Below are 11,733 nucleotides of genomic sequence, written 5' to 3'. Positions count from 1 at the left end.
TCAGCAGGTAAAAATGAAGCTAAATCTAGGACTGGGCCAGCAAGAACAACATGAAGTTTAACTAAGACAAGTGCAAAGTCCTGCACCTGGGATGAGATAACCAAAGAGCCCAGTGCAGGCTGTGATTTGTGTGGCAAGGAAGCAGCCTGCTGAAAGGGACCTGGGGGTCCTGGTGGACAAGCTGAACATGATTCAGCAGCGTGCTGCTGCAGCAGAGGCAAACTGCATCCTTGGGCTGCATCTGCAGGGACATTACGAGCAGAGATAGAGATGGGATGAACCCACTACTCAGCACTTGTCAGGCTACACCTGGAGTACCGTGTCCAGTTCTGGTCCTCACAATTCAAGAAAGATGCACACAGACTGGAGAGGGTCCAAAGGAAGGCCATGAAGATGATCAAAGGGCTGGAGAACCTGCCCTATGAAGAAAGGCTGAAGGTGTTAGGTCATTTGTCTCTGGAGAAGAAAAGGCTTGGGGCGGGGGGGTGGACAGGGACACAGACATGACACTTCACCGCAGTACTTAAGGGGTGGTTGCCAAGAGGACAAAGGCACATGGGGAAGACAGGGCAATGGGTACAAGTTGCACTGGAAGAGGTTTAATCTCAATATAAGAAAGTGGTCCCATTCTCCCCGGCAGTGAGAACAACCACTCACTAGAACAACCTCCACAGGGACACAGTGTAGTCCCCATCACTCAGTGCTTTAAAAATGTAATTGGAGAGGGTGCTAGATAATCTCATCTAGACTCCCCTTCCCATAAAAGGTTGGGCCAGATGATCTTTCAGGGCCCCTTCCAACCTGTGCTGTTCTATGATTCTACAAATTGTACAAGAAAGAGTAGGAAGGTAGAAGCAAACAGAAGAATCTACACTAGCTATGCTTGAGAACATTAAATCAGATAATTCTGAATACAGGAAATAATTTTTAGTTTATCTGGGAGTCTGGAGGGTTCTCTCAGAAAAGCATAGAATTACTATTGTTCTTCAGCAAAAGAGGTTAAGGAGAAAACACACTGTAATTTCAGGTTAAATTAAAATAACATTAGATCTCAACATTAAGCAAGAAGGCTTTAAAAATAGCCTAGAATCTGTTCTTCAGATACCTAAGAGTGTTAAGTCAGTTGTTTTGAAGAAAAGATTTGTAAAAAACAATCCAACCTCCCAAACCAAAGCATATCACAGGTGGACTATGTCTCAAGTGTAAAACAGCTCCAAAAATACAAACTTACCATTTTCTCTGTAAAATGCATTTTGAGATATCTAACTGATTGAAGATCAGCCATTAAAAATCCTCTACTCCACTGCTGAAAACTAACATGCTGATTTTTTCAGACAACATGGAGCAATTCTCTTAAAGTTTGCTTAAAATTTATGATCAAAGAAAAAAGCGTGAGAAGTTTTGCCCTTATCTCTACTGACAACCCATCCAACCAGTTTCAAGCTAGACATCTGGTTGTTACACTGGGAGGATTTTTGCAATTCAATGAGTTGCAATAGCTTCTCTTTTTTACTTGGAACTACAATCGCTTACAAAACAACTTGGAAAGGGCAACTGTGAAATAAGATACTAGATTTGCTTTAAATATTTTGTATTTAGCAGTAAAAGGTAACACAATGACAGCAAGAAAGTGATAGTATAGGTGAAGATTTTAGACAAACAATAGACAACGGTGACTTTAATATTAGAATTAAAAATGTGAATGAGTGCAAAGGTTATGTTTTAGGCCATGGATTTCCCCCTCCCCCACCAGCAGCCAGTATGCATCTTAGTGATCTCAAAAACTATGTAAAAACTTTTTTGTACAGTGCATGTCTAAGTAGTGTAGATCTCTGATACTTTAGAACTCTGGTTTTAAGACTGCACAATCAATGGTAAATTCAACAAGACCAGCGAAAAATATTCCAAGTACCAGAGAGCCATTGCATGGACAAGACATGTCATTTTGCCTCATTTCAAAAGCTTCACTTCTTTGGGGTTTGTTGTTGTGATGTGTTTCTAGGCATTTAACACCACACTACTCCAGAAGAGCTCTGTTCTTTGGGAAGTTCTCCAGAGAGCCAATGAGTAAGTCAGAAGCATTTCAACTGATTAGTTCCATATTGTTCAGACCTTAAGACATATTATGCTTTTTTTTTTCTTTAGAGTAAGCTCATCTAAAGAAAATAGGAAAATTGTACAGGCACAATTTATTTGTGCTAAAGTGCAAGTTGCTGATGAAAACTCTAGGATGTAGGTACTAACATATTGGTACCAGTGAAGCACTAGGTTTCTACTGCTTTTACTACAAGAGTTGGTTTGGAAACAGTACACAGGAAAACTGTATGAAAACATTGTCAGTATTGATTTTCTTACAAATGCTCTTCCACATGCATTGCAACATTAGAAGGTATTCAGTTTGGGGTTTTTTTCTTCTTAAATTCAAAGTGCACATGCTCAACTTATTGCCAAAGAATCAGACAGAGTATATCGTATTTTACACATTCTGTCATATCAAATGTATATCATATTCGACGTTCCCAGCTTGCCACAGTGGGCTGTAAAGCTTCTTCACCTTCATAGCAGGCCACATACCAGGATGCCTCTCCTGCCACTCAGGCCTTCTGTTGCCTACACTGTAAGTTTGGAATGTACTAGGTATACAAACATATACACATTTTTCACATCCAAGAAGTAGAGCTACTGTGTCCTGCAAACGATCACAGTACGTTTGTGCTCTTTACCCAACAGATCTAGAACTATTCACATGGCTTTTCACAACTTCCTTCCCCAACGAGAACAGAGTTCACAAAAATCATCACCCAACCTGCCTTCCCACAACTACCAGCTGATAAGGCTTAAAGATATATCATGTAAATACATCTGTATGTGAACTAACAGATTCGAAAGTGCTTTTAAAACAAAAACTAAGATCAGAAAAACAAGTATAGGAAGAGACAAACTTTTAAAGGTCTCTTTAAGACAAACAAACAATCCGAAGTCATAACACTGAGCTGGTGCTTTTGCTTCTAGAAACTTACTTCTCAAGTTACATGACACATTGTTGAAGTAAAAGCATCCCAAAATTGCAAGCCACATGTCAAAACATTTAAGAAACTATAAAGCACCACAGAGTGTTTGTTTTGTATTGTAACTAGTCTTGGTAGTCTAAAAAAATCAAAACTAGTACAAACCTTAAGATATACAGTTAAAGTTACACAGTTTGTGGGGAAAAAAGAAATAGTAAAAAGTTGATGAAAACTCATCTCTCCAAATCTCAGCCAACCAGCATGACTCTGTTTAACCTCTCTTCTACTGCTAAACAAATTTTCTAAAGCAATATTCTCGAGTACAAAAGCATCTTTGTTCTGGCACCTAGCTAATCAGTTTAAAGCTGCAGCGGAAAATATTTTGGCATATAGCCAAAGGACAAGGTGTTAACTACAGATAGTGTTAAGGAGAATGTTCACATAGTGCAGGAATAATTTCTCCTCCAAGTTTCAAGCTCAAGATGGCACCAATCTGTATATACTTATTACCTGAAATTTAAAATAAAAGCCTAAGTTTCAATTTAACATTGTTCGATACAGATATTTAAAACGTTTCCCTGATCTATTTGCAAAACAATGTAGAGTCACCTCTCAAGAATTAAATTTTAAAACCCCCAAATCATTAGTGCATTTTAACATAGATGCAATTTAACATTTTTTAAGTAAGTCCCAATAAATCTTGTCTCTTACTTAGTCACAAGTTATAACAAAACATGGCTTTAGGAAACTAACCTATGGTTTTAGGAAGACAACTCAGAATAGCTAGGATATTCCAGAGAGCTGTTTAAAAAGCCAACTCCTCTTACTTTTCACCAAAATAAAGCTTCTCAGTGAAAAAGTTTATCTCAAGGCACAAATGAATTAACCAAAGAACCCACTTCTTACTGTATACTGCCATGTACATGCAGAACTTGCATGAGTTGTATATTGTAATTTAATATCCTGCAAGTGAGTCTTAAGGACATCTTTTGTTAAGTTATAATCTCTATTATTCTTATATTTACAATGCAAAGTCCCCCAACACTGACCCGCTCTTCAGGGCCTGTGTGGACTATGCCCCTCCCCCCCCATTTTATCTTCAGTAAGATTTTTCTCACAGACAGAGTGACTCCCATACATCTGGATTTAATCATGATACAGCAGTTTAACCTTTACATTCCAGATGTTAACAGAACCTGTTAATCTGTTAAACTGCAGAATGAAATTCCAATAAGCAACTGTTTTCTGCAAACTGACAGCCGTTCTTGACTTGTGCAATATCAAGCTCCAGTTTAGATTGAGCACTGGAGCAGTTTAAAATATTTTAAAGTGATTTAGTTAAATGCAATCAGAAAAGTCTAAGTGGAATAATGTGATTTGATTTCATTTCATTACAGGATCACACCACATTAACCAATACGAATAATGCTTATGACAGACAACTTTCTAGCTTTCATAAATTAGAAGTCAAAATCGAACAAAAGAGAAAAGAGTGCTTACTCTGGCATAACAAAATTTCTGAAATTTCGAAGTCTCATTATCACAATTGTCACTTATTAATAATATTGCAAAAGCATCTTGTTGTTCCCATTTCAACCCCTTAAGGAGTCTCTTGGATGCAATATAATAAGTTAATACTATTTACCCTAGATTTTATTGTAGTCTGCTCACACCTTATGTTAGCTTTCCACAAATTGCATGTAGCTTCTCAATAGGTAAGATAGTATAATAAAATTTCCTGTCTTTTAAGACAGCAGAAAACTTTCTCTCTTCCCCACAGCGGCTTTTTGTCAAAAAACTTAAATTCCCAACTATTAGTGCTGGAAATACAAACAAGTCAAAGTTCCATCAGAAAATCCACAGAAATTTTTCAGATTATTTAAGACAATGTATGAAAGCCACAAGAAGCCTTGCAGGTAGAAAAGTAACTTCTGTCATTTATTAGTTACAGTTCCAAAACAGCACAGATCAAAGCTGTCCCATCAATAGCATGTATTTGTTCAGATATTTGATTTTCAATTTCAGAGGTATACCTAATAAAGATATGTGCAATCAGATGAATTAATCTCACCTAAACAAATTTATGATGCACAAATTAAGACACATCTCTAACTCCTGCAATCCAACTTTAGTTACAGGCGAGTTATCACAAATAAAATACAGAATCAAGTTATTTCCTTATTTTACATCAAACAAACCTCTGTTCTCTATGGCGAAGATGCTAATGGAATCAAAGCCTCAATTTAATCAACAGAAGTGATCAAAATGGCCACAACTAATTCAGAACAAAGTACAGTGCTGGAAGCCCTGGACTCAGATGCCAGTCTGGGTTCTTTATTGCCTAAAAATCTATCGCCAGAAGACTTCAGTCTCAAAGGGAAGGTGATGACAACTGATACTTTCTACATGGATTTTCCTGCTAATCAATTCTTGGCATGATAAACTTAAGTGGGTAATCTTATTTTTAGGTCTGTGCATTATATCAATTCTACTATCAATTCCTGACACCAGAGTAATAAGAAATAATCCATTGTGCTTTCAAGGTACAATGAAGATATAAGGTGTTACAAATGTAACACTAGTAACAGTCAGCATTAAACATGTAACACTAGTAACAATCTAAAAACATATGGTGTTAAAATATAAACTCAATAATCCCAGTCTGACAAAGTGGCTTATCTGTTCTCGTCATATGGCTACTGTAGGAGATTAAATGGAATCATAGACCTTTTCTATCTCTAGGTTCTATTAAAGCAAATAGTTCACTCCTTTGGCAGTTCAGGACTGAAAACATAGGTCTTACTAGACTATGCTATCCTCAATACAAACAAAACAAACACATTTTGCCAGCAACACAGCAGCTGGCAGGCAGCCACACTGTTTTGAATATTGTTTTTGTGTCAGGCTGTTGTGGAGCTTATTCATTCTTTCGAGTGGGAAAGTTGATAAAGCTTCCGATGCTCAAGTGCTTTCTAAGGAAAATAAGCCTGTCTTAACAACAACCAAAAACAGTGCACATCTTTATAAACTAGCCAAGCAAGAAGCTGTCTGCTATTCAAAGATCAGTTGATTGCCTTATTAGGATAGGAATTGCATATGCATGTGTTCATATATATACACACACAATGCATGCACGCTCACACCCGTATGCAAGTAAGCAGGAAACCAACAAGCACAGAAATCAGGTTTTCTTGACTTCTAGTGATGTGATCTGAAATTGTTTTAATCCAGAGATTTCTCCCCACCCCTTTAGTTCCATCTACTGAATATGTTCTCCTGGACAAGAACAAATACAACTTCAAGTTTCTTTTTTTTTTTTTTCCTCCTTTCGTGAACAAAAGCAGACACTAGAAAAAGACAACCCGAACTTTGTGCCTAGAAGACACGCTATTTTTAAAGGCAAACCAACACACTGAGAAGCACCCACATTTGAGATTTGCTAACTGAAATAAGCTTGTCATTTTAAAAGCTTCAGAATGTTTTATTAGGAAAGTGTGATAAAAGTAGCATATTACAAAGTTAGTCTTTAATTTATACTGACATTTAATACTTCACACAGTAAGACTTTCAAGATTCCCTTCCATCCTCTAACGGCCACTCTTCTTGTCTGATCAAGATCAGAATTTTAAGTGAAAGACAACCAACATACAGAGCAGAAAACCCTAGGGGTTTAAAGTTTATTTTCACTCACTTACATAAAACCAGAAAGAAGCCTTTACTAGTGATTTAACTTGACTTTAACCTGAACTAAATACAAGCAAAAAAGCACAAAGTATAAATAGGTTGCCTGAGGAAGCTCTTACAAGAGCCATGTGTTGTGAATACCTTTTGTGATCCATAATTATTACGGAATTCAACATGATGAAATAGGACTGAAGGGTTTTTTCCTCCATACGTCACAGTGTTTACTACAGCACAGTATAACTGGATAAACAGATGATTCACTGACTTTTAAGTGCACTTACCTTTCCTCTGAATAAAAATCCTGAGTAGAGGATTGGCTGTGGAAACTGCTTTATGATAATTGTCATCATTATTGATAGGCAGCAGGTCTCCATGAATGTCCGTATATCCCACTAGAACATCAACATTTGGTATCTTGTGCACATGCTGCAACAATCCATAGAACTCCTCAAACTTCCCAGGTTTGGATCTCTCCAGAGAAAATCGTCGAAATTCTGCTCCAAACTACAACAAAATATATCTTACATCATTAAATGGAAATCTAACATCCTCAAGCAATAGAATGATTTGAATGTTAAACCAAAAATGTTATGGAATTAAAACTGCACTAAAAACTAGAACCAATAATGTTCAAGTAGCATAAAAAGGTCAGTTTAAACTGGGGTTGGGTTTTTTTCCCAAAGTTATAACTATTTTTGGTCTTGATAAAACACATACTTTTGCATATTCAAAAGTTGTCTTCATTGTTCCGTTTAGGTCAAAGCATTCACTAGTATGGGAGCTTAGCATTAAGGTGACAAACTAGTTCAAGAATAATTGCAGATTCTTACATGCTTATGAAACAGCCATGCTCTTGGTAAGGGACAGTATTCATACCCAGCATTGATGTTGGTGGCCCAAAAACAAGATTATGATCAACCTCCTATGGTATGTGACTACCTGGAACTTTTTCAAAGAAATTTCAGTGCACTTTAGAATGGTATGTGTAGATTCTTATACAGCTATGGTTAACCTATGCAAGACTGAGTAGTTTCCAGATTCCCAGTTGTTCAGACAAGAAAGGAAAAAGCCACTTTGACCTGAAGACTACAAAGAATGGCTGCAGCTTTTCAGTACAAACTATGTGCAGTAAAGCTTTAGTGAGCTGATCTCAAGTCAATTCTGCTCTTACCTAAAGAGAGATATAAAGGAGGCAACCAGCTGCTACTCCTTAAGAGCATTCAGAAGATTTGCCTGCATAGTCCACACTGAAATCTTGATTGCGTAGTCTTTTAAAATGTGGTTGTATCCAGAGTATGATGCAGACAAGATTCAGAAGATATGCAAAAAACATTTAAATACTGGCACTGTACTTTCAGGGGTGGGATTTGCCTTTAGTTGGTATGATATTTCAACAAAAAAACCCCAGCTCCCTAGTCTACTGCAGCTTTGGTCTCCTAAATCACTTATATAACAAAACCCTTCTTAAAAAGCAATGCTAGCAATGATACAGCGGTGGTAGGCATAAGTCTAAACTGGGTGCAAATAAAAGAGTAAGCACTTGGTGTAGACTAGACAAATTGTAATTTTAGCAAGCATAGCTGGTAAAATGATAGTGTTCTGCCCAACACAGGCAGGACCCAAAGCAAACAGAATATTGGACAAAAATTACTCCAAAACCTCCATATGAGGCACACACAACATACCAAAGATGTTAAAAGGAATTAAGAGATAGCAGCAGCCAGGTTACTAAAAGGAGACCAGCTTGTATATGAATTAAAAGGGTAATAAGCTAATCATTAAAAAATAGAAAACAAAGTCAGTTAGTGGCATTTTTTTTTTTTGTGAATTCTATAACTGACCTACAGTGAACATAAAGACTTTAAATAATTTCTTCAGCAAGTGTAGTTTTAAGCAAAACAGAAGGGCACGTGGAACAAAATACTCGCTGAAAGTTTGAGCCTCCGTATCATGTACTTTGGTATATGTTACACACAGTAGATGTGAAGGTGCACATTACCAAGCCTCCAGACGAACCTTTACCTCACATTTGACTACAACCTTTCAGAGAACAAGAGCTTTAGAGTTCCCGCGCGCTAAGGAATGAAAATAAGGAGACAAGGACCCTGTTGTTAGCATGTTAACACCACGCTAACACAAACACAGCCCAGCAAAACAAGCTACATCTTCCAACACCCCCACCTTCCTCCAAAAGTTTCAAATAAAGGAATTATCTAGGAACATTCCTCTTCTAGATATACTCCAATAACAGTAACATTAACTGACAATAAGGCAGAAGGGATGATTCATACCGGCTTAAAAGAAAAGCAAAGAAAAGCCTGCAGGAGGAACTCCCATCACATCAGAAGCAGCACGCTTAATCATGACGTCAGTGAAAGCCTTTATCCTGTGTGTCTCAAATCTTTCTTCAGCTATGTGAAGTATGAATGACACAGGAATTGTCCATGCATTGCATCAATTCCAATTGTTTGGCCTCGAAATACTACATAGTTTAAACATAATTCAGTAACAAAAGAGTTTTAAAAAGCCAACAACCTCACTCTCAATTTTGAGTAAAAGAAATCCTATTGCAGCAAGCATACAAAGGGTCAGATTTTCAAACGTGTGATTTTTCTTTTTCCCACATGATCTTATATTTAATTGGTGCAAACACCAAGAGACTAATAATCTGGCTATTATTTCCTAACACAGTTTGCCATACACTCAAAACTATTATAAAGCAGATAAAAAAAGACAATAAAACTATGCAATTTCATAGTTTATATAACTCCCCTGAAATGTTTTCATTTTATATCAATGTTGCACTCCATTCAATTAAATAGGCTGCACTTACAACTTGTAAGAAGTTTTGAGGAGATGAAAGATTGGAAGAGACTAACTTCAAAAGAGAAGGCTTCTTGCCACCTGAGCTCTTTACATATGCGTGCTGCTACACTGGTAACTCATCTGGGAAAACACAGTACAAGCAATGCCAGCATACTAGGAAGTTACTACACACACTTATGAGAGACATCCTGAGTACAGATACTTATGAGAAGTCCTCTGTAACACAGCACACTGCTGCTACACTGTAAGTCTGCAGCAACAGAATGTGAACTACAGTAACAATATCTGTCTTATCGGTATATTAGATTTAATTCTGAGAAAAAAATGTTATTCCAAGACATGAGAGGGAGGAAAACCTGAATTTTATATCTAGAGAACTAGAAGTTTATTTTGGGGCTTTCGTATCATCACGAGGCACTCTAGTTTGGGGTATAAAACTTGATTTTCTATGATGAGAGAAAGGGCTAATTGGAATTAATATACCATGGGGATTCCTCAGAGCAGGTTCAGACCAGTTACCCAAATCGAATAAACTAGACTAACAAAAGGATTTCACTCATATAACTGCAACTACAGCTGGGCTGTGCTGGCACAGCTTTGTCAGTTGGGGCACAATTATTGATTTGGAGTATCTAAATAAAGAGCTGTACATCGCTGATAAGCTTTCAAAGCCTAGACCACTCCACGTTAATGGTCCACTCCACCTCCCACACAAGCATTTCTTCTTTCTCTTTAGAATTTATTATCTAAATAAAAGGAAGATGATTCCTATATTCCTATGCTATATTAAAAAAGGTGCTGTTAAATAATGCATTAGCGACAAGTAGTTCTAGGAATGCCTTGAAACCTGCTTCATAATATGCACTTAAGAGACAGTCCCTATTCATTAGAACTTCTACACTTCTCTGTACAAACACCAAATAACACATCACACAGGTGATCCCAAGATATATTTTAAACCAAAGAAAACACACCATGGGGGAACAGTAAGCCTAGAGTTTTGGGCTGAGGCAACAAGTATTTGTTTATAAACACATTGTACTGATTGTTTTCAATCTTACAAGAGCATAGATGAAGAGACTTCACCAACCACAACAGCAGCTATGCTTAACTAGTATTTGAAATCATGGCTACCAGGTATTCCCGTGCTTTCTGGTTTTGTCCACGTGAAAGTTAACACTTTAGAGAAATCATCATCATCCAAGCTATACAGACCAACCGTACATTTTCTAGAAGTTTCAGCACTATGTTATGCTTAAAAAAAATATGCACCACCACAAGTCCTGACTGCTTCACCTATACTGCTGCTGTAACATTGACAGCAGGAAAGGAAGGAACAGGATATAAACAACAGACTGTAGACCAGTTTAAAAAAAAAGCCCACAAGAGATCTTTTTCTACCAATGGAAGAACACATGTTCTCATGTAGGTGCACTTCCATTTGCCTAGACAATGAAAAGGTGGTTTTAACTCAAGTTACAAGCATTTAACTACTAGGTTGCACTACTACTGCACATCCAACGCTTTTACAATAGTTAATTGCAGAATGTCATGTCAACAAAATATTACAAGCATAAACCAGAATAAAAATCTATTTTCTTTCAGAACATCAAAGTTTTGTCAGTAAAACTTTGTCTAACCAGCACATGAAAAATTAACAGATCCACTCATGACAGAATTTAGAGAATTCTGCAAAGTTTTAACAACAAGAAACTCTTGGTATAAGCCATAACATACAGATACACAGTCATAAAACAACTGTCAGTGTAAAATCCTCAGATAGCCTCTAAAAGATGGCAAGTTCTACTTTAAGGTAAGTTAGCCAGGGCTTACCACTACCAAGTAATGCAAGCTATGCTCTACCCACAAAAAAAAGTACAGAAACACATAGTCATTGCGTTAAACAAACAAACAAAAAAGTACAGAAACAGTCACTAAGTTAAAAAAATGTTCTCTTTTTCTAATTTAGACAAAGAACAGGTTTTGGAGTTCGAGTCATAACTCCAAGGTTCTCTTTTAGCCTAGATATCCCAAACTTTCCCCAAACACCTACTTCTCTGTATGTTTTTGAGTCTATGCAGAAACTTAGGGGTCAACGCCACTAACCTGTTTTTGTAAAACACTTCACAAATACTTCCCCCCTTCCCTTCCCCGCAGACAGCACGCCTAGAAAGCGACACCACCACCGAGCTCCCACTGCCGCAGCCCTCTGCCA

The 11,733-nt window shown here is 37.3% G+C and overlaps 1 protein-coding gene across 1 annotated transcript in view; it reads right to left on the bottom strand.

The window, feature by feature from the left end:
* PARD6B (par-6 family cell polarity regulator beta) overlaps positions 1–7,436 on the bottom strand; it is a 10,730-nt gene extending 3,294 nt beyond the window's left edge. Inside the window, exons 1-2 of the mRNA XM_009893488.1 lie at positions 7,410–7,436; positions 6,974–7,196 (exon numbers count right to left, since the gene is read on the bottom strand). Coding sequence (XP_009891790.1) covers positions 6,974–7,196; positions 7,410–7,436 — 250 coding nt within the window. The remainder of the gene's footprint in view (positions 1–6,973; positions 7,197–7,409) is intronic.
* Between the last annotated feature and the right edge of the window lie 4,297 nt (positions 7,437–11,733).

Source organism: Charadrius vociferus, unplaced genomic scaffold (genome assembly GCF_000708025.1).
Source record: "Charadrius vociferus isolate BGI_N301 unplaced genomic scaffold, ASM70802v2 scaffold259, whole genome shotgun sequence".
NCBI lineage: Eukaryota > Metazoa > Chordata > Aves > Charadriiformes > Charadriidae > Charadrius > Charadrius vociferus.
This window is presented reverse-complemented; position numbering and strand designations above follow the sequence as displayed.